This window comes from Solanum stenotomum, chromosome 5 (assembly GCF_019186545.1).
Source record: "Solanum stenotomum isolate F172 chromosome 5, ASM1918654v1, whole genome shotgun sequence".
NCBI lineage: Eukaryota > Viridiplantae > Streptophyta > Magnoliopsida > Solanales > Solanaceae > Solanum > Solanum stenotomum.
Genome location: NC_064286.1, coordinates 50,179,537 through 50,202,454, shown reverse-complemented (window position 1 = coordinate 50,202,454; position 22,918 = coordinate 50,179,537). Strand labels below are relative to the sequence as shown.

Sequence of the window (22,918 nt, the reverse complement as noted above, 5' to 3'; positions counted from 1 at the left end):
AGAGTTTGAAATTAATGGGTTCTAAGTTTGCCATTAAACTCATAACTTATTTTAGTTACTGAATTCATAATTAAATATTTATTTATAAGTTAATTGTAACTATGTGTTCATACTTTTGAAAAAAAAACAATTATATAGGGCCTATTTGTCTGCTTATTACTCCCCCTACCCTTAATTACTTGACCAATTTTTTTTTTAATTGTCCATTTTGACAAATTAAGAAATGACAATTTTTTTTTTTTACCTATTCTCAATTAATTAATTTTGAAAAAGGTAGAACTTCTTGAAAATCTTAATTTTCAATTCATCCACTTTATAATTAATAGAAATAAAATAACAAATTTACTATGTCAATTTTTTTTCTTAATATATGTGTTAAATTAAAAGTGGACAAGTAATTAGAGACGATTTAATTACGTAACTGAGCATTCAATACAAGTAAGATAAGATGAGTAACCCCACATTCAATACAGTCATAGAGTCTTGGTTGGTACACTTTAAAAGATTTTATTTCCTCATTTGTACCTACAGGATACGCTTTTAATTTTAATGGGTCAGAGTAAATGATTAATTAAATACTTCTTTGGAAAAAAAAAAAACATGATTGAATCCTCTAACTACATTTTCATAAAAGAGTTTTGGAAAAATAAATTGATTATTTTTTCCCGTCCTTATTTATAAAAATACACGTCATAGTAATTACTATTTCCTTCGTCTTATATTAGTTAATTATCTTACTAAAAATAGTTGTCTCATGACTCATATTAATTGTTCACCTTACTAAATCAAGAAAAAAAAATGCGTATGAAAAAGAAAAATGATCAACTAACAACTAATGTGAAACGAAGAGAGTAATGTCACACTAAAAAAACTTTTGTCCTCGAATGTTAAATAAAAAAAAGTATTCAAACAATCGAAAAGTAAAGATATCTGATCCGCATATCATGCTCGGCCTCCCAAATAGCCTCTTCCCTTTGCCTAACTAAAATTTAGCCTTAGCAAATGGCAAACAGAGTGGCAGTTGGCAAATAATATTAATCCAGTACACCTATTATATCCCCATGTGGTTGGCTATATGTTAAATTGTTGCATTTAGTTGAACTTTTTATGGCCTACATCTCTTAATTGATGTATTAAATAAAGGATGGTACATTTGCCGGATTTATTTAAAGAATGACCTAAAATTACAAAGCATTTAATGTTTAAGACATTTTCGAATCAAATTCATACATTAAATATATTTTCGAATCAAATTCAGATCTATGAGACTAAAGTTGAAATTTGCGGGGTAATGTTTGACCAACTTCAAACTCGTATGTCTGAAGTTGGCATAGCCAAGCATTAACTTGGCATTACTATCTTGTCTACGCGAACTTTATACACAAAAAGATACAACACATCCGAATGTATATAATCCCTCAAAATAGGATCAGGGGAGGGTAGAATGTGAATGTACACAGACCTTACTACTGCCTTAGAAGTAGAGAGGTTGTTTTCATTACTCTCGGCTCATGGGGAAAAAAAAGTCCAAAGTAAAATAGAGAGAAACAACGTAGAAGAAGACAGTCATGGCAAAATACTACGAACACCTGACAAATCATCCTAAACAAAACCTGTTAACTTATAAAGTGAATATATGAGAAGCTCTTTGGGAAAATAATAGGCAATTTTAGAAACAAACTAAGCCAAGCTAAAAGGGTTGTCAAACTTCCTGAACTTGATGTTTTGCTTTCTACTTTACAGTTTACACCATTTTGGTGAAGAAATTTAAAATCAATGGCAATCAACAAGCTAACAAGGCTATAGTATAACTTCCTATTAACCAACTCAAACCATAAAAATAGATCACAAAAAATTTAACAAACTTCCTATATATATCCGAAAATGGATTAAGGGAAGAAGCCAAATTTCGTTCCTTCCCAAGGGTCATGGCGAAGCCGTTACCATTAGGATTCCCATTACATAATGCTGTACTATCTATTTTGTTAGTTGCCAAAGCATATGACCCCTCTCTCTAATTCATGAGGCAACTATGGTCTGTGCCGCTTCAAGTTACATGCAGGGCATTTATACTGCTTTATACCCTCAGCTTTAGCAGGTGTTATCTTCACGCACTTACCATGGAACCATCTCTCGCAGATATCACAACCAATCCAAAATTCATCAGCATTGTAATTCCCATCACAACATCCGCATAGTGTTTCACCATGTTCTTCTTCATCCTCGTCGCAACTTTCATCTGCCAGCTTTGCAGTGCTTTTAGCCTGAACTTCACTTGTCCTCTGCAGAAATGTGAGAGCAGTTATTTCGTATCCGAAGAAAAAAGATAATACTAGATCAGGACACACAGAAAATCTGAATCTCCATTAGATCGAAGCACAATGGACTTAATTACCAAGCATCAACAACCTGATGATATCAAATGGAACCTACCAACTCAGGAACAACAACGAGAAGATATTGTTGAAGGATGTTTTTTCATACCTGTATACTACCACGGGATTTGCTCCCATTATCTGCACTAGGCTTGTCTTGTATGGGCTTTCTTTCTGCTATGACTTCAAAAACAGTGGGCAAATCATTGATCAAGCTGTGCAGACGCTTCCTGAGCAGGAACCAACAGAGGAAAGTTAGGATAATCTCTTCCGTATTTTTTCTTTATACAACAACAACAAACAAACAAACCCACTGAAATCCCAAAGTGGGGCCTGGGGAGGGTAGACTGTATGCAGACCAATCAAATGCACCCCCTTCCCTTTTTATCTAGCTAGTAGAAATTCACTTGATTACTACTACATCCGCTTCATTTTATTTGACATTGTTCAACAGGACATGGAACTTTAGAAAAGAACAAGATTTTTAGAACATGTGGTTTTAAACATACCACAACATTTCTGTGGCTATAAAAGCATGCCATCAAGAGTAATAATTAGTTTAAAGTTAAATTGCTTGCAAGTAAAGAAAAGTGTCATTCTTTTTGGAAAGAATTCACATAAAATGAAAGATAGTACTAAATTTAATCTAAACAGACTCATTGGATACAAATAAAAAGTAAGAAAAATTTGATAGACAAGAAAGTAGTCACTCACAAAGAAAATTGTGCTATCGATTGAGGAAGATTGTACAAGTGCAAACTGGGGGAGGGGGGGGGGGGGGAGTAAGAATATATATAAATTTTGCAGAAAAATTACACCATAAAGTGGAGATCAACACATGTCTAATGAAGTTTAACCAGGAGCAGAAATGAACACTGTCAAATCACTTGTTTATGGATCCACATGGACAACAGAGTGAGACTATATGTTGATTCACTTTCCTACTCCAAGTCTCCAGACATCCACCACAACCAATTGAAAATTTGGAATATTTAATTAGCACATACATAAAGAGCCAAACTAGCCAAGCCGCATCAAAAAGGTGGATAAATACTAAAGCACAACAAGGATAGAGCAATTTAAAATTTTCTTCGTGAAGACGGTAAACAATGTTTCGATTGAAACATAACAACAACAACAACATATCCAGTGAAATCCCACTAAGTGGGGTCTAGGGAGGGTAGAGTGTACGCAAACCTTATCACTACCTCATGGAGGTAGACTGTTTCCGAAAGACCCTCGGCTCAAGTGTACCAAATCCAAGTAAAAGAGGAGGAAAACAACATAGAAAGTATAACAGTTAATACGAAAAGCAGTGCAGTACCTACAGGAAAGAAACTATACCAGCAGCAAAATAGTGTGATAATCAAAACACAATACACAACATATGATGATAGATAACAAAAGCAAGGCAAGACAACAACCTACGCCTGCTAACCTTCTACTCTAATTCGTGATATCCACAACATCCACTCTGTAACAAGATGCAACTATCAGTGTTTCATAAATGAAAGAGCAAGTTGTTGGTGAGTACACATAGCAAATTAAAATTAGAAGTTGTAGCAGACACCATCTCCATAACAGGGATTAGTCTCCTTGAGGGTAGATAATTCATGAAAACCTAGATATGATAGTTATAATGACTTTTAACAACTCTAATCACAACTAGAATCAATGAACAATCTGATTTATTTTCATAGACGGTGTGAGGGATATAAAAAAATGTTATGTTCATTAAAGATCAAGAAAATGTTTTGCCAACTTTGTGTTCATGCAAAAGAACGAGAGTTATAGATAAAAGTAAACCTAAGTCTTGGAAGCGGTACAAGCAAGAGATTCATGTAATCCTAAATCCTAATTGTTGAGGGGTAGTCTTAGTGAAGTACAATCTTCTAGCAAACTGTTGCGAACCACTGTTGGGAAAACAAGACAATATACACGATCAATTGAAAGAATCCATTCCACCCAATAAGAAATATCTCCAAGCGAACACATTTAGAAAGAACAATAATCTGACAGAGCACTCTTGCAACTTAATGATTTCTCAAATTTTTGCACTTCAACATTTCCATCTACACTTAAAAAAGGGAATAGATGTTCCTTTTTCAACAGAGTTTACTCATAGAAAACCCAGTTTATGCGCCAACAGATATGTAATGACGCCCATGCAACATGAACCCATAACATAGGAAGAATTTAGACAGTGCTCCAGAATGTACGGATTAATGAAAACCGTGTCATATTAGTTCTCTTACATGTATGAAGTTGATGTTAAACATAACTCTCAGTCCTTGTTTCAAAGGCATACTCTCTCCGTCCCAATTTAAGTGTCTTAGTTTGACTGGGCACGAAATATAAGAAATAAAGGAATACTTTTGAATCTTGTGGTCTTAAATTAAAGATGTGTCTAGTCCTTTTAATCCTGTGGTCATAAACTTGCTATGTTGAATGTTGGAATTGAAAACCTTCCTAAATATAAAAAGAGACACTCTTTTTGGACAGGCCAAAAAAGGAAAGTAACACTTGAATTGAGACAGAGGGAGTACTAAGAACATCAGTTACAAGCATAAAGGTCAATCATTTTCAATAATGCCTATTATATAAGATGATATAGATTCCTTGCACCAAGTTGCAGTTACGATTTCCCATGAAGTCTAGAACAATGGCAGGACAAAAGGAATGAATGTCATGTAAGGAGACTTTCTTATGAATTCTAAGCAAAAGAGAAAATCATCAACATTACAATACCAATTTCCCTTTAAATATAGTATAATAGAAGAAAAATAGGAAACAAGATAACCAAAAGAAATCGGGCTAGTCTGTCATCCATGTTTATAATGGCAACTTGTGACACTTTCCTGCTAATAACTTCCTCAACCACTAAAATATTCAATTTTATCCCATCAGCAACATCAAGATCGAACAATTGTCTACTTTCCATGTAAGACACCAAAAGAATAGCAAGAATAGTATGTGAAGGGGAGTTATAACCATAACAATATATAATTATCAATTAACTACCCCGAAGGGGTGGCCCAGTGGTTTGGGATTGGGACTTGCATTTTGGAGGTCTCAAGTTCGAAACCCCTTGCCAGCAAAAGCAAGGGGTTTGCCTTATGGGTCGAGCTCGTCACACCGGGCTTGCCTAGTGTGGTTTGCGAGCTATTGCATAGGAGCGGAGGTTTTACCCTGTCCGCACACAAAGAGTAGCGGCTGTGGGTTTTCCTTGTCATAAAATAAATAAATTATATATTAACTATTTTAAAAGCTCCGACAAATAATATCATGTGCCATCAGTAAGATATATCAGAGAGTAGGAATTTTTGAGGTATATGCACAACTACACTGGAAAATGGTGGAAAAAGAACCTACATTTTTAGAGTTCTTTTCACATCTGATTATATTAATTTATCCCAATTTTGTAAAAATAAAAGAGTACCTTTCATTTCTGTTAAGACGAGCTCCAAAAAAATAGGCCACAGCAAGCAACCAACAATCACTGTGCACAGCAACCAATGAAAGCCAATCTATGCGATTCATCCCATCCCTTGCAAAATTTATCCCAAGAGCTGGCTCTGGGAGTTCAGGTGGAACTTCGTCAGCTGGAAGGTTGACTTCCCATGTTTCATTTGGATGTCCATACAGACACAAATTTTCCTTTTCTATAAAAGAGATGTCAATGAGTTTAAAACAGAGAGAAAAGTTGCCGCGAGACAAACTTAGAACCACAGCATACTTTTAAAAGGAAAAAGATTTAGAGAAAACTGAAGAAGTCACAGCAGGTTCAGTAAAAGATACTCCACAAAGATCAACTTCTCTTGTTAAAAAGAGTTGCAACAAATACTTGTCAAAAAGATGGCATCTTTTTAAGAGAAATTTGTTCTTTAAGCACTACTTCATCCCTAGTAAATTAATGCAGACAATTCCTGAGAAAATCTGAAGATCATTGACCAGCAGTAGAGGTATAAAATGGTGGTTTGGCAGAACTTTGGGGTAAAAAGGTCTAAATCAATAAATGGGTCACTACCCGACCTGCCCAAGAATAAGTTGGGTAGAGATGGTTGGGTCAAAATGAGTCATAACCCTACCTACATAACTGTGAGTACAACAACAACAACGACATCTCTGGAGAGGGTGATGTGTACGCAGCCTCGTGAAGGTAGAGAGGTTGTTCCCGGTAAGCCCTCGACTAAAGTAAGCATATCAAAAATCAAGTATGTAAAGCAAATACAATAGCGAAGAAGTCATGCTTAAAACAAATAAGAAGGGAACAAGTAGCAACAACAAATAAAATGATAACTAAACCAAAGAAAGAACATATATTGATATGGGAACTAGACAACGCTTGACTACCTACTAACCTTCAACACTAATCCTCGACTTACATATCTTCCTCCCTAGGATCATGTCATCATGTCTTATCTAATCACCTCACCCAAACTTTCTTGGTTTACCTTTACCTCACTTTATACCCACAATAGCCAACCTTCCACACATACCTAACTATTAGTAAACTTTAATTTCTTTGTTTATTTAACAAACATCACTGAATTTTTTTTAAAAAAAAAAACTTCTTTTTTATAGCTATACAAACCATATCAAACAAAAAAATTAGTACATATTTTGCAAGCCCTAATTTGTCATTCCCTACTTCTGCCCTAATTCTCGACCTCAATTACTACTAAACCTCAAATATTTCCAACTGCAAAACTGAACAGTAAAAACTAACATAACTAATTTTCTCATTGACTTAGCAAATCAGTTCTTTTTACTGCAATCCCAAGCCACAAATTTAAATTCGATCTATAAAGCAACACAAAATCAATAGAATTGAAAATTACCTGGATCACACATATTAGAAAACTCTTCCACATCTGAAAAAACACAAAACAATTTCACATCCATTAAAAAAAACAAAAAAATTACAGGCAAAAACATGCATATATATGAAGAAGTTACCATTAGTTAAAGCACGAAGTATCCCAGCACGGCGAGCACTGTAATCTTTGAAGATCTCTTCTACAGTCCTCGGACTAGAAGAAATTGAAGCCATATTCCTCCAAATAAATAAAATCAAACTGAAATTATCGCTAACAACAAAAGAGGAAAATTGATCTCAATTTTTATAAACCTATTGAACTAGAAAAGAAGAACAACATTGAATTGAGGGCGTGTGGTGAAAAGGACTATTTTGGTCCGAAAACAAAATTGATATATATATTATTTTAATATTTTAATATTTAAAAGTTAAAAATTAATTAAAAAATTATATTTATCCTTCTTTTTCTTTTTAGGAGCCTATTTGGATTGACTTAAAAAAAATATAAAGTAAGAAAGACGGACCTACTTTTGATTTTTAACTTTTTTAAAAGTCATGTTAAACTTATTTTTAAGCTATTTTTAATTTTGTCAAATACGAAAAGTCAAAAATTAATTTAAAAATAGACTGATCAACTATTAAGTCAATTCAAACACCTTGTTAGTCTTTCGATTCCTTTTTTATTTTAAAGTCTTTTTATAAAAGAAGGTATTATTCTTCAAATCTCATTTATGAACTTTGTGTAGAAGCCATTTTGTGTATGTTTATGTTTTCTTTCTTTAAAGATTTTTTCTTATATTCTATAATGTTAATTTCTCATTTCTTGTTACGTCTTTTGTGAAATTTATATTCAATTATTCATATATTCAAAGCAAAACACCAATATTACTTATATGCTCCTTTATTATTCTTTTTATTTTTATTTTTCATTTGTCTGACACTCATAAATTAGACTTATTCGAATTCGCGATGAATAGGGTCCATTGGAGGGATAGTGCTCCCTATACCCCCATCAAAATTACATATTCTATTTTCTTGCTTAGACTTGAAGTATAGACAAACGAATTTAGCTAATCTTCAAAAAAAAATTTATCTTAATCTAATTAATATCTTAGGAGTTACATTTTTATTATGATATTGCATTCTTTGAGATCCACTAAGTTAAATTATGAGAAAAAATATTATTGAACAAAATATGTAGTAAAGGATTTTTCATCAATTATTTCATGCTTACTTGAATCGAATGTACTATCTTCCTAAAATAGAAATCTAAATAAGATCGGTATACACACCACCATTTTCAAATTTCACTTTCAAAATTGTATGAGGTATATAGTTGTTGAATAATCATTTCAAGAAATAGCTCATATATATCATTTAGTTGTCATTTGTTTTTGAATTATACTTTCATCAAAGAAAGTAGTTGATTTTTATGAAATAAGTATCAAAAACACACTTAAACTATTTTTTTTTAGTTTCATACCTAAACTATTGATAGTGTGAGTCTCATACCTAAATTATCACTTATTAGTTTGAGAAACACACTTCTCTCTTTAATAACACTCTCATCATGGCGTGTGTAATACACTCTTTCTTTTATTTAAAAAAAATTGTCAATCACACTCCACATGAACGAGAAAAACATAAATAAAATAAATAAATTAGGAGCAGAGAGTTAAATAGGGTAGTGCAGAAATTTTGTTTTTTTTGAAAATAATATCAATTTTTGGGGGGAGGGGGGAGGAGTGGTGGAGTGGGGTAAGAAAAATAATTAAAATTTTATTTTTAATAAAATTATCTTTTCTGGGGATAGTAATACTTTAATCTTTAATTTTGAATTGATATTAAAAGTTTATTATTTAATTTTTGTCAAGATGAAATATTTTATCCATGTGAAATTTCATGTGTCAAGGTTTTTTCTAATAAAAGAGAGTGCATTACACACACCACTGAGGTGTGTTTCTTTAATAAGTGGTAATTTAAATATGAAACTAAAAAAATGAATAATTTAGGTGTGTTTTTGGCTGTCAATTTTTATCAATGATAGTCTCACTTCTCTTTCTAACATGCGGAGAAAATGATTCAACATGACCATTTACTATTTGAATTTTTGAAGAAAAAAAAAAACTCGTAGATCTTCTCTTTTGTATAAAATAAAATAAAATCTTTGAAAAATTTGTCACTAAATAAATAAAAAATATATGTAATGAACCACAAAATGAATTGGAACACTATTTTCAATGAACGATGGACCAATATCATAATCACTATTCCATTCAAATATTATTAACTTTCCATAATACATTGTTACATATATAGCACACATAGAAACATTCTACAACAAAGCAAATTAAACCCTAATTCCTAGAAAATGGCAAAACCTTCCTAGGAACATTTATTGGTACTCTTTTGCAAAAGAGTTTATTTGGACACATCAAAAAGAAAATTAAAATGGGAAATTGACTAATACTTAATTAAAATGGGAAATTGAGTAATACTTACTCTAATTATTCTTGCATATTTTTATTTTATTGGATAGTTTGGTGCATAAACTATCCTGTATTAGCAGAATTTTGAAACAGTTACTCCTAAAAAGATGTAACGTAAATAAGCTACTCTGATTTAACTTGACGTGAATCAGGAATCCCTATCATTCTATTAATGCCCTCCATCATCTTCTCAAGGTACAAACCATGAGGCTGATTCCCATCAAACTCATCAGGCATTTTCTCCCAATCTAGGGTTGGCTCCCACTCTGCCTCTTTGATTACCTTTGTGATTTTATGAAATACAATAGCACTTCCTTCTTTTGTTAAATGCATTCCATCCCTACACAAAAAAAAAATCAAAAATCAAAAACTCCACCATTTATTCATAAAAATTATTGTAAATTGATTGTTAAAAGTAAGTATTTTAGGTAACACATGTGATAGTATGTTATAGCCTATAGGCCGTTTGATCAAGCTTTCAAAATCTGTTTATTTTGAAAAGTATTTTTTGAATTCTTTTTCAAAGACTAGCAATTTATATTTGACTAATCAATTCGCGAAAAACTTTTGCTGGTTTGGGCTTGATCAAGGTTCCAAAAGTATTCTATATTTCCAACTTCTAAAACACAATTTCTGCTACTATTCAAAATCACTTATATATTCTTATAAAAGTCTGGTCAAACACCTTAGTTCTGTACTTTTAAACTTCCTAGTAACTTCACTAAAGTGACACTTATTTTGCCACGCAGAAAGAATGTATAACAGAATTTTCATTACCAGAAGACTGTATCCAACCAATCAGAAGGTTCCTGGAGGGCTGACCAAAAATCAATATACTTCAACCCTAATTCTTGGGCCAATTTGATACCAGCTTCTGAGTATATGCGATATCTCTCATTTGTTCTACCTAGATTACTCCTGAAAATAACGAGCGTCAAATGAGCGGGTTGAGTTAAAAACTCACCATGTCAAAATAGATTGAGTTAATAAATAAGCAGGTTGTTGACCTATTTAAAATAATTGTCTTTTCTTGATATGTTAAAAGTGACGAGTAAAAGTAAAAATCTATTTTTGAAATAATAAACAAATAAAAATGAATGAAAAAAATAACGAGGTTAATTACCCATAATATTCAATAATTTGTTTCTCGTTCACCGCAGGAGCGGTTAGCATAATTACACGAGTGGTTTGTGAAAGTCCCTACAAATTTTTGTTAGAAAAAAATAATAATTAAGTTGAAATCACATTAACTAGCTTACAAATAATGATTTAAACTTAAAATGTTGTATTTTTTTTACCTTGATATGAAGTATAATTTTTCTCATATTTTCAACATATTCATCAATAGGGACATTAGGGCTATTAGGAATATCAGGATCTGCTGAATCATTTCCACCAAAATAAAGTATAACTAGAGAAGGCTGAATTTTATCTTTCTGCATGTGAATAAACCAAATTAGAATTTCACATAAAATAAAATAAAAGTTGAAGAAAAGCAAATATCATTATAAATTATAAATCGACTAACAAATAAAGTCTAAACTATTTGTTTAGTTCTAATGAAAATACTTGTTTTAATTTTTATCTGTCACCGAGGGATGTAGTCGGATGCATGATGTATATAAATCCACATTTGAATCAGAGATCTCGGATTAGATCTTCATAATTGAGAACCCCCTTTAGTAAAGGAAGATTAGAAATAAAGATTTATTCGCCACAAATTAATGAGAAATGTGTATTATAAGACATGCTTTTCCGTCTCATTTAATTTATCGAATAACCAGTTCACTGTAAAAATTTATGGTGAAAAATAAATTTCCTTTAAAATATTGAGAATAGTCAATGAATATTTCTTCTTTTCTCACTGATTAAATCAAAACTCTACGAGAATAACGACATATTTTTCAATAGAAAAACAATGAAACATACATGCAATATTCCAAAATTAAGTAAAGTACCTGTGGAAAGACTTCGTTCAAAACTTGAAGAGCATTTCTTGAGGTCCAACCATTATATCCACGAACAAATAAATCGGCCTATAATATACTATATTTATCAATCTTATGGCATATCAGAGTAATAGCAAGCTCTAAAAAGATTAATTTCTTTTATTCAATTTGTAAGCAGTCATAAATATCATCTCAACTGGTATTTTATTTACAAGTCAATGGATGATGTTAATTTTTGAATAGTACTAGATAAAATGTATAAGTAATATTGATATTTATTGTGCAAGAATTACTTAAATTTGCAATCAAACATTACGCTAAAATTAATACAAGCATTATTTTATTTAATACACACTGCCAAATGATCCTTTGGAGTAAGTATTCAACTTGTAATAGTTTCATAATTGTTTCAACTTTGAAATAAAGGTAAAATGTTAGAGAAGAAGATTTATAAAATTTAAATTTTAAATTTATTTTTCACACGATAATAATACCTTACGAGCATAGAGTCCTGTGAGGGAAGCACCCCAGCCATCCAAAGGATAACTTTGCTGCACAATTGATGAACCAAATAGAACGAACAATGGACGATTTGGTCCTACCTTTGGCTCACTCATTTTGTTTTGTGTGTGTTTTTTTTTCTTATAAGTAACAATTTTTGTGTTTTTGATGCTACAAACATTTGCATAACACTTGTATTTATAATGGATAATAATGCCTACAAAAGAGGAGATTTATTAATTTCTTACTCCATATATGCATACCAATAAAATATTATATTGTGCATCTTAGTGTTTTTGGCTCCACACTAGAAATGATTTACTACGACACAAATATTTATATATAATTTATTCTCCATAAATATTTAAAATTGTTTTAGTTAACACTCTACTTAAATTTTGCAATATTAATAATATTTGTAGGTTATCTCAAAGAGATAGTGGTAAAGTTTGTGTATATTATATCCTCCTCAGACTTCTGGGATTACCGAATTCATCATCGTTGTTGTTGTAATAATTTTTGGAGATATTTATATTATACTAAATGAGATGATTTACAATTATACAAATAAATTTATATACATAACTTAAATTATTATAAGAATCAACACCACTTAAAATTTCAATGTTATTAATATTTCTAGGTATTCAATTTGCACTTAATGTGATAATTTACTATCATACAAATACATAATAACTTATTTTAGATAAATGGTAATGCTAAATGGTCAGAAAAATTGGCCAGAAAATTAAAAAAGTATATAGTATTCTTTTTATTTAAAGTTAAACTGATTTGTTTTCCATTTTTTAATTAAAATGTATTAAAGTTAAAAGGGTAAAAATGTTTAAAAAGGTAAGATAACATATTTTTTTCAATTTTCTGGCCAAATTTCTGGCCAAAAGGTTTTTTCCAATAATTTATTACCAACAATGATTTACTATCACACACACACATATATATATAACATTTCTTTTGAATTAAATTTTAGCTATTTACAATGTTAATACTCCATCCGTCCCAATTTATGTGCACATTTCATTTTTCGAGAGTCAAAGAGTTTATGTTTGACCAAGAATTTGCTCAAGAATCCTCAAAAAATTTTAAATGAAATTTATACATTTGTAAACTACGTAAAAAGTATTATAAGTCACAATAATTGAAAATTTAAAATATTTAAAAATTTATAAAAAATTTACGATAAAAAATAGACTTATTTGAATCTCACTTTACACTTAATTAGATGATTTACCATACAATTATATTAATGTGACTTATTTTAAATAAATTGAAATTTATTTGACTGAAGACACGACTTAAAAGATAACATCACAAATAAATATTAGACCCATAGTTATATTCAAAATATTCTATTTTTTACTTATTAATAATTTTGTCAGTCTTAACAGCAATCTCAAGAAGTTTGAATTTAATATGCTGTTAATTAATTAATACAGTTGGCCATGTGCCCATTTTTGATTATTATATGACACCATGAGGAGGAGTGCTTTTGAAAAAAAATATTACTCTTATTAGTAACTTTTTTTTTTTTTTTTTTATGTTTTAAAAATATATATATTTTTTTATAATTTTTAATTCTAATTTTCCACACGAGTGTTTAAAATTACAAGATTAAAAAATATTTTGATATATTTTAATTTTAAATTATAAGATTTAAATGAGCAAATCATAGTTCATAAACAAAATACTCCCTCCGTCTCATTTTATATGTTATTTCTGTCTATAAATAGTTGGCTCATAATACTTATCATTTCATAAAATCAATGCATAAATTAGCATATTGTTCCTTTTTTACCCTTGTGAGTTATTAGCATTGAAAACATACATTTGACCAACTTAGAAAAATTAAGTAAATGATTCATGTTCATTGGTTAAATTAATTAATCAAAATAAATTAATTCATATTCATTGATTGAAAACTTGAGTTCCAAAAAAATTAAATAAGGGTAGAGGTAAAGTTACATCATTTCTAATGCAAGTGCAAAGTATAAAGTTGACATATAAAATGGAACGGAGGGAGTATCTGATAACTATAAGGTGCCAAATTGATAAATCTCAGATGTCCAAATTCCTTGTATGAATAAATATTTGCGATTACAAACTTTCAAATAAACATAATTTTACAAAGACCCACTATTCAACAATAGTTACAACTAGCTAATTATCCTTTAATATAATCATTATAATCCATACAATACAAACAATTTCTTCATTCCAAATATGAGTACATGATATAAACTTATAATCAAATTTTATATTTTAAAAAATTAAAATCGCGATTTAAAATCCCAGAAGCATCTAGCTCCATCCCTACAAGAGACGAGATTAATTAATTTCTTCCTCCATATATTCATACCAATAAAATAATATGTTGTGCATCGTCATGTTTTTGGTATTAGTTCACATTTGGTTACCAACTTATTATATATTATTATTATTATTATTATTATATACTAAAGATTAAATTTTAGTCAATCTCCACATCAATCTCTAGAAGTTTAAAATTAAATATGTTGGTCATTACTTAATACACTGTTTAAAATTAAAAATGTTGGTCATTACTTAATACACCTTGCCATGTGCCCATTTATTGTATTATGGCATCATGAGGATTGAGGAGGAGTGCTTTTTGAGAAGATTGTAGTTTTCTAAACCAAAAAAATATAACATATGGAAAATGAGAACTGGATAAATTATTGTTACATATGATGGATGGATAAGAATTAAGAACAGATAATTGCATCAATATCTCAAGCTTGTTCTAATATATATAATGGTACGTTTGAATATGTGATATAAAATTATAATTTAAATATTTTTCTCAAGGTTTTTTGAAAAATTACATTGGGGTAGAAAAAGAAAAAATAAGAAAGGGACGGGTCTAATCTCATTTAAACTTGAGAAGGGAATATTTTCTAGTCACACTTATTTTATTAGTAAAATATAACTAGCCATAAATTTAGTCATTTTAAATTTATACAAATTAGTTTAATAACTTTTATAAGAAAAAATATATAATGAATAATCATTTCAAGCTTATTTGAATTGAAGATCTTTCGAAAAGAGTTTTTCTACGCATAAAAATTATGCTGGACATATACTTCAATTAATTAGTCATAATGATAGTCTCTTTTCCCAACTAACATATGAGAGAAAATTCAACGTAAACATTTATAGTTTGAATTTATGTATTTATTTCTCTTCTAAAAAGTCAAAGATCATTTATGTTCAGATCTCTTATATATAAAATAGTTTCTCTTTATAAAACTTAACATTAAACAAAACAATATGTACCTAACCACAAAATGAATTAAACCCCATTTTTAACGAACAATAACAATATATTTAATGTAATTTTATAAAGTGGATGTGAGTAAGGTAGAATGTATGTAGACCTCACCACTGCGGTACTGCTCCAGAGGTAGAGGAGGTTGTTTTCGATACACCCTCAACTCAAGAAAAAAATAATTAAAAGCAATATAAAAAAAAATAACTAAAATGAAGAAAATCAAAACAAAATACTATTAATCGTAATATTACTTTGATAATTGTTTGTTTTTAAGTTTGATTACAATCATTATTTCATTTGAATATTTATAAACTCACATAATACACTATATTATATGGCACACTCAAAAACATTGTACAAGAAAGCAAACCCTTCCCAATATAAGGCAAAACTTGTTGGGTTTTAAAGGTGTGAACAGGAAATGAAGGGTTGTGACTATGCCGAAGGGTTGTGAACTTTATGAAAGGTTGTGTCCTTTCTAAAGGATTGTGACCGTTTGAAAGGTTATGCCTTTTCCAAAGTATTGTGACCTTTCTGAAAGGTTGTCTTCTTTCCAAAGAGTTGTGACCTTTACCCTTTGTTGGCTATAAATAGAGAGGTTTTCTCTCATTTTTCTGTATCGAATTCTTCCCTTCTTTTGCATACATTTCTTACAAAACAAAATCGATCGATCGTGTCTGTGTGTGTGATTCGTTGCTGTCATTTTGAGTTCGTTGAAATTATCGAAGTTTGAGGTACCGCTACTTCTTTAATGGTTAATCCGTTTTATCTTGGGAGGAATTAATCTGCAACCTCGGGTACTTGAGGGGATTAAATTTCTTAAGGACACACAGTGGGTTCTGTGGACTCGGATAGTTCTTAGGGTTTTTCTTTTCATCTTTTATTATTTCTGGATTGCTAATCTGAATACAGGAGATAACAAAACCTTCCTAGGAACATTTAATGGTATTGATCTTTTGCACACTAAACATGAAAATGGGAAATTGACTAGTACTTAAGTCTTAAAAAAATGTTATTGCTATAAATGATAAATATTTTCTCAATATAGTGTATTTATGTAAGTTTCCGTTTTATTATTTATGCAAAGTAAGACTACATATAATAGGTTCTTGTGATCGGACTCTTCTCTGGACCCTTTATATAGCAGAAGTTTTAGTGCACTGAAATGCCCCTTTTTATCCTCTCCTTCACCCATATATATTGGCAAACTCATTAGGCATTTTGTTCCAATCTAGGCTTGGCTCCCACTCTGCCTTTGATATTACATCCTTGATTTTATTGAACACAATCTCACTTCCTTCTTTTGCTAAATGCATTCCATCCCTACACAAACAAAATTCAAACCCCCACCATTTATTCACAAATTCTTTGTAGTACAAAAAAACGTATACCTACAATCACGTCACTTATTTGGTAATTACATGTACTCCTCTTAATAAATACATATAATTTAATAATAGGTGAAAGGGTAAATAACACGAGCTTCACATTTTGAAGCAATCTTATAGGGTGATCCGATCAGGCCAAGTTAAAAAAAAAATTGATAACTCAAGGTTCGTATTAGGAAAAGCAGAGTGACGGGAAGAGGGGTAGCCCTCAGCCCGATCATCACATGTTATCAGCCGTTTGACCAAGTTTTCAAAATGTATTTTTTTCCAGCCGAAATACATATTAATTATACAGATATTATACATGAATTATATATATACTATACAACGTTTATAAGAATAACACTAAAATGAAAGAGTAGAAGTAATATTAAATTTGAATTACCAGAAGACATTAGAGCGTTCGTAAAGGGCTGACCAAAGATCGATAACCGGCACGCCTAATTGTTGGCCTAATTTAATACCAGCTTCTGAGTATATTTTACCTCTCTCATTTGTTCTACCTCGATTATCCCTAATCAAAAAAAGGATTAATACTTTTAAATAATACTAAACATACGTAGAATGTATAAAAAAAAAATATGTCACGTTTAAAGTTGAAATTAAAGATTTGTTAAAAATAGAAAGAAGTATCTTTTTAAAACAGTCGAAAAAAGAAAAGTATTTCAATACTCCTAAACTTGACGCAAATTATTAGTTTCGTCTCCAAACTATTGACAACCTTAAAAAGACTACTATCTAAACTGCAACATGACATAATAAGTGGTCTCAAACGCTTGTAGAAGCATGAGACTCTTAATAAAAAATCGAGAAAAGTTGTGTTGAAAACACCCCAAAACTTGCTGAGAATTTAAAGGTGTATTTCACTCATGATACAGGATCAATGGTTATCTAAGTTCAGTTAGTCAATAGTTCATGGATAAAACTGAAATTCGCATCGAGTTCGAGGGTTTTATTAATACTTCGATAATTACCCGTAATTTCAACAAGTTGTTTCTCGTTCACTGCCGGAGCGCTTAGCATAATTAGACGAGTCTTTTCCGAAAGGCACTGCAAGTGTATGCATCAAAATGTTGTACAAAAAAGCAAAGTAAATTGTACGACAATTGGGGCAAAAATTAATTCCAACTTTTTTTTATTTTAATTAAAAGAGATTTTTCATAAAAGAAGAGAAACTAAGAGAAGGTTGTTTAAAAATAATAATTTTATTGAAATAAGAATGTGTTTAAAAAGAAAAAAAACTTTATATTTATTAGGAAAAGCGCACACATGTTTAACGTAGTTAAGTAATAATAGTGGTATTTTTTAACCAAACTATTAAGGATAAGGATATTTTTTAACAAAACTATTAATGTATAACATTTTTATTTAATTTTACATAATTTAAAGATATTTTAACACTTTTTCGTTGAACTTATAATTAATAAAGCATGATATGTAGTTTCGTTTAAAAAAAAAAAGCATACTCACCTCTCCTTGAAGTATAATTCATTGTGAATTACTAAGCATACTTGACTTATAAAATACTTACGTATATTAATAAAATGATTTAATATAAATATTCGATAGAAAAATAATTTGATATAAATATCCGATTAAAAGATTAAACTTCAAGGGTTAGTACATACCTTTATATGGAGCGCAATCTTCCTCATATTTTCAACATATTCGTCAAGAGGGACATTTGCACCTAAAGGAAATTTAGGATCTGCTGAATCATTTCCACCAAAATAAAATATGACAAGAGAAGGCTGAATTTTTGCATCCTACATGTGAATTAAGCAAGTTCTCTTATTATATAAAAGAGAGTTGAGGTTGAATCAAACATTTCGTTGATGTGTGTTTCAACAAGGATATTTTTAGGAGAATAAAAAAAAATTCCTTTTTAAAAATTGTGGGACCCACTTAAGCTACGTCTTTTTGTTTTAGAGTCATATCCTTTAGTTATAGCTTTATTACTTTAAATATCGGTGATATTTGTGTAAATTTTGTAACTACTTTGAGTAATAAAAATCGAATATCAATGAAGAAAAATACTTCAATTGTGGACATCTAAATGAGCTCCCTCAAATTAGGTTTTCGAGAAAAAAGAATGAGACAATTTACTATCACGCAAATAAATTAGAGCAAAAAAAAATAAAATTTAATCAACATCACTTAAAATTCACAAATATTAAAAATGTTTAGCAGATATTCACTTTTAATGTGTTGTTTGGTATGAAGGAGAATATTTTTCATTGAAAATATTTTCCTAAAAAATGTTTTCTGAAAAAACATGTTGACTTCTTACTTATTTTCTCGTGTTTAGTAATTAAGCAAAAAAGAAAATTAAAAAAAAATTATCAAGAGCTAAGATAATTTTTAAATCATTGAAAATAAAATATCCATGAAGCAATATTATTTACCTTAGGGAAAATTTGCTTGTAAACATCAAGAGCCATCCTTGAGTTCCAACCATTATATCCACGCAAGAAAATATCGGCCTGTGTAGTTATCGAAGGTCTCTCAGATAACACACAAGGTCACCTAAATTATACTACAAAAAAATATTTTCATTTAATTTACTATAATGTTGTTTTTGCCGAATCTCGATAAAGTTAAGTTCTGTCATTTTAAACATGTCATGATATTTATTTAAGCATAAAACACATTATTATAATTTATGAGTAAAATATGGATAAGGAACGTAAAAAATGAATTTATTGTCTGAATTATGATTTCGTCATTGCAAATTTAGGTTTACACTAAGTGATACTATAAAAATTTTGAAAGGGGATGGTCGAGATGAAATTTTGGAGGGAAATGTTTATCTTCCAAATATCAATTTGGATTCATGTCGGACCGTCTATTACAAAAGTCATTTATATTGTAAGGAGACTGTTAGAACAATATAGGGATTGTTTGATACTCCCTTCATTTCAATATAATTGAATTGTTGGGTGCTTCACACCCTTTAAGAAAAGAAGATTAGGACATAAATTAAACAATGTTTTTCATTTTTACCCTTATTAAGTATTGTTAAATTAATCTTTAGAATATCGTCATTAATCATAATAACCAATTTCAGTACTAAATAATTCAAAAATGTCTTGAACTCATCACATAGAAAATAATTCAAAGCAACTAAAGTTTCTTGAACTTATCACATAGAAAATCCAAATGAAGGGTAAAAATGGAAGAATATTTTAAAAATAATCTAAAGATTGACAATTAAGTTAATCTGAAATATGAAAAATGTCTCAACAATTCAATTATTTTGAAATGGAGGTAGAGGCGGAGCTAGGTGGAGGTTTGTGGGTTCGGACGAACCCACTAGCTTTTCCGTAGACCCTGTATTTGTATTAGAAAAATAATATATAAACTTGTGAACCCCAACAAAATTGATTGATAACTCTGTGGTAAGGAAGGGGCGGTAGAAATGTCTTTCATACTAGTGTTGTGGGTTCAGACCTTTGTCTTTTTTTTTATTATTAAAGGAAACATGTTTTGCAATATTTTTCTCTTCTGTCCTAAAATTAAGAAGCCTCAAGCGTGATTTTGCCTCCGCCTCTGAATGGAGGGATTACTAGATAAATGTATTTATACACAAATACATCTCTGATACACTAGCTACATCACTGTCCTCTTGAAATAAATTTGTAACTATGCACAGATACACTGAATATATCAATGCATTTTTTATACTAGATACATAAAACTAATATTGAATACATTAGATATTTAATACCTGATACACTAGAGATAGAATTGATATGCACAAATACACCAAATACGTGAAATTGAGAAACACATGTACAAAGAAAAAAAGGGATGAGGAAAGAGAAAGAAGAGTGAGATATGAAATATATTCGTCCAATATTATCATTCGTTATTTCGAGTAATTAACACATATACTAATGTGCTATACGAAAGTTGATCAAGAAATTACCTTGCGAGAGTAAAGGTTTGTGAGGCTTGCACCCCAACCATGTAAGTCGTAACTTAATTGCACTATTGATGATCCAAATAACACGAAAATTGGACGATTTGGTCCTATAATATTTTTTGTTCCATCTTTTCTCTTTACAATAGATTTTCCTTTTTGATGTCCTAAACAGTTCCACATACTTTATTTATAATGATGGATTCCTACAAACAACAAAAAATTTATCCCTCAGACCAAGTAAAATTCAATATGAATTCAGATATAGAAATTTTTATATATTTAAAAATACACACATAATAATTTATAATTCAAATTTATTAAAGAAAATATCTTTTAACTTTTCAAATAGTAATCTAGACAAAAAGTCACAGAAAGTATACATCAATCAAACAATATAGCTTGTCAGAAGTCATAAAAAATATATACTGACTATATAATATAACTTATCTATACCTGAGTTATACACTAATTATGATACACTTAAAAACCTTAATATATATGAAGTATACACTGACTATAGATGAAGTATACTCAGACTATACATGAAGTATATTCTAACTATTCAATCTCTATCAACTCAAAATAACCTCTAAAGAGTCACAAATTTTAGATATAAGATCCTACTAATGTTTCGAGTTTTTGATATATAATTAGCTTGAAAAGATTTGAGTTAACCGAATGCCTATTCCCCTAATACCGTCATTACTTCTTCTCCAGAAAAGAAGTTCACGACACGTTTATGCTATGTCGAATTTTAAAGAAGAAGAAGACGAAGAAATTGCAACACCAACAATAACAACAGCAGAAGAAGGACGAAGAAGAATTGATCACCAAATGGTCTTTTAACGTAATTATCCCAATTTATTATCCCTCAAATTAATTAATATTCAATATGAATTTAGTTTAGATATAGAAAATTAAAAAAATATTATAAATTATAATAATTCAAAATTCAAAATTATTAAAAAAAAATATCTTTTAACTTTTCATATATTAATTTAGACAGACAAGTTGAAAACAGAGTATAATTGATCATGATTATGATGATGTCTGAAAATTATATGGATACTATATATAGTGTGGTATCGTTAACATTTTATATTTAAATTTCATTTAGCTGTTATAAACGAAAGTAAGATTATGGTTGAGAAATTGACCTCAAGCGAAGCTTTGAATCGCAAAATTGCAGTCATACAAGTAGCGAAAAACCCGAAAACCATGGAGATTATTGGAGGTCTCGTCTATGGAAGATGATGAAGAAGAATCCTCTTTAATTTCCCCTTTACCGTCTCCTTGTGGTGCTTGGATATATAACGAATGGATAAGAAAAGCAAAATAATAAAAAAGGTTTACATTCGATTCCATATCTAGATAGGGTCGAACTCGAGACTTTTGGTTAAAGAGGAAAGAATCCTTATCACTCTATCACAACCCTTGTTGATGAAAATTAGAATTTTATTTGTTCATTAATATAAATTGGAGTTGTTTTTGACTCTTTGTGAGTAATTTAAAGTGAAAATATTTTTTTATTATTTTTAAAATCTTTGAAGATACTAATTTTAAAATTTTATAATCAAATATATTTTACAAGTTCAAACTATTAAAAAGAGTTAATTTGCTTTATGCCCAAACGCCTTCCGACAAATGCATCTAAGTTGAATAGGACTAATCAAAAAAGTACCAGTTAGTTCCAGCCCGACAGATAAAATGGACCCAATTAATAAAATTGTGTGGAAGGGCTAAAGGTAGGACCATTTTTTGTTTGTTTGTTTTTTTAACGTGGAGTAATAAAAGTCAGAACTAAACTTAAATAATTGTTGTTTGTGGCCTTAAAGAGAATTTAATAGTTTGGGTCGAGTATCTAATCTTATTAAGAGTTGTTCTTTTAGATCCTATTTTTCAAATTAGACACATGGACTAGAAATTTATAAAAAAAATGATTTTAAATAGGGAAAATGTTCAAATATGCAATTGAATTTTTAGAAAAAACTCATTTATGTGATTCGTTAAAGGCTTGGTTCATCTATGTCATTGCCATTTAAGAAAAGACTCATTCATGGGTTTTTTTAACTCAAATTTTGCAAAATCATTTTTTACACCCCAAACAATTTTTAACACTTTTTAATTGAAATTTTGGATCAAATATACTCTTCAAGAATACATGA

The 22,918-nt window shown here is 29.9% G+C and overlaps 4 protein-coding genes across 4 annotated transcripts in view; all 4 read right to left on the bottom strand.

Moving 5' to 3' along the window:
* Window positions 1-22,918, bottom strand: part of LOC125864400 (acyl-coenzyme A oxidase 4, peroxisomal-like) — a 174,404-nt gene that overhangs the window by 43,223 nt on the left and 108,263 nt on the right. The gene's annotated exons all lie outside the window — the stretch shown is intronic.
* LOC125864413 (PHD finger protein ALFIN-LIKE 1-like) lies at window positions 1,842-7,556 on the bottom strand. Its single transcript, XM_049544412.1, has 5 exons — window positions 7,335-7,556; window positions 7,217-7,249; window positions 5,815-6,037; window positions 2,485-2,605; window positions 1,842-2,282 (listed from the first exon to the last, which is right to left on the bottom strand). Exons 1-5 carry the CDS (start codon window positions 7,426-7,428, stop codon window positions 2,031-2,033), a joined length of 723 nt encoding a protein of 240 aa, XP_049400369.1. The 5' UTR covers window positions 7,429-7,556; the 3' UTR covers window positions 1,842-2,030.
* On the bottom strand, window positions 9,445-12,293 carry LOC125864424 (GDSL esterase/lipase CPRD49-like). The gene is made up of 6 exons (XM_049544423.1): window positions 12,127-12,293; window positions 11,642-11,719; window positions 10,982-11,119; window positions 10,807-10,883; window positions 10,461-10,601; window positions 9,445-10,023 (listed from the first exon to the last, which is right to left on the bottom strand). The coding sequence occupies exons 1-6, from the start codon at window positions 12,247-12,249 to the stop codon at window positions 9,807-9,809; spliced, it is 774 nt and encodes a 257-aa protein (XP_049400380.1). The 5' UTR covers window positions 12,250-12,293; the 3' UTR covers window positions 9,445-9,806.
* On the bottom strand, window positions 15,699-22,057 carry LOC125864425 (GDSL esterase/lipase CPRD49-like). Its single transcript, XM_049544424.1, has 8 exons — window positions 21,911-22,057; window positions 20,757-20,956; window positions 19,234-19,311; window positions 18,457-18,594; window positions 17,803-17,878; window positions 17,214-17,343; window positions 16,366-16,763; window positions 15,699-15,831 (listed from the first exon to the last, which is right to left on the bottom strand). The coding sequence occupies exons 2-7, from the start codon at window positions 20,931-20,933 to the stop codon at window positions 16,628-16,630; spliced, it is 735 nt and encodes a 244-aa protein (XP_049400381.1). The 5' UTR covers window positions 20,934-20,956; window positions 21,911-22,057; the 3' UTR covers window positions 15,699-15,831; window positions 16,366-16,627.

Bases quoted from the DNA above. Each gene is read 5' to 3' on its own strand.
- LOC125864413 (XM_049544412.1), bottom strand. From the start codon at position 7,428: ATGGCTTCAATTTCTTCTAGTCCGAGGACTGTAGAAGAGATCTTCAAA. The intron at 7,250-7,334 runs GTAACTTCTTCA...GTGTTTTTTCAG, and splicing joins ACTTCGTGCTTTAACTAATG to ATGTGGAAGAGTTTTCTAAT. The intron at 6,038-7,216 runs GTAATTTTCAAT...TCTCTTTTATAG, and splicing joins TTCTAATATGTGTGATCCAG to AAAAGGAAAATTTGTGTCTG.
- LOC125864424 (XM_049544423.1), bottom strand. From the start codon at position 12,249: ATGAGTGAGCCAAAGGTAGGACCAAATCGTCCATTGTTCGTTCTATTT. The intron at 11,720-12,126 runs GTATTATTATCG...AGTATATTATAG, and splicing joins CAGGACTCTATGCTCGTAAG to GCCGATTTATTTGTTCGTGG. The intron at 10,884-10,981 runs GTAAAAAAAATA...AAAAATTTGTAG, and splicing joins AAATTATACTTCATATCAAG to GGACTTTCACAAACCACTCG.
- LOC125864425 (XM_049544424.1), bottom strand. From the start codon at position 20,933: ATGTGGAACTGTTTAGGACATCAAAAAGGAAAATCTATTGTAAAGAGA. The intron at 17,879-18,456 runs GTATGTACTAAC...ATACACTTGCAG, and splicing joins AGATTGCGCTCCATATAAAG to TGCCTTTCGGAAAAGACTCG. The intron at 17,344-17,802 runs GTAATTATCGAA...TTTTTTTGATTA, and splicing joins ACAACTTGTTGAAATTACGG to GGGATAATCGAGGTAGAACA.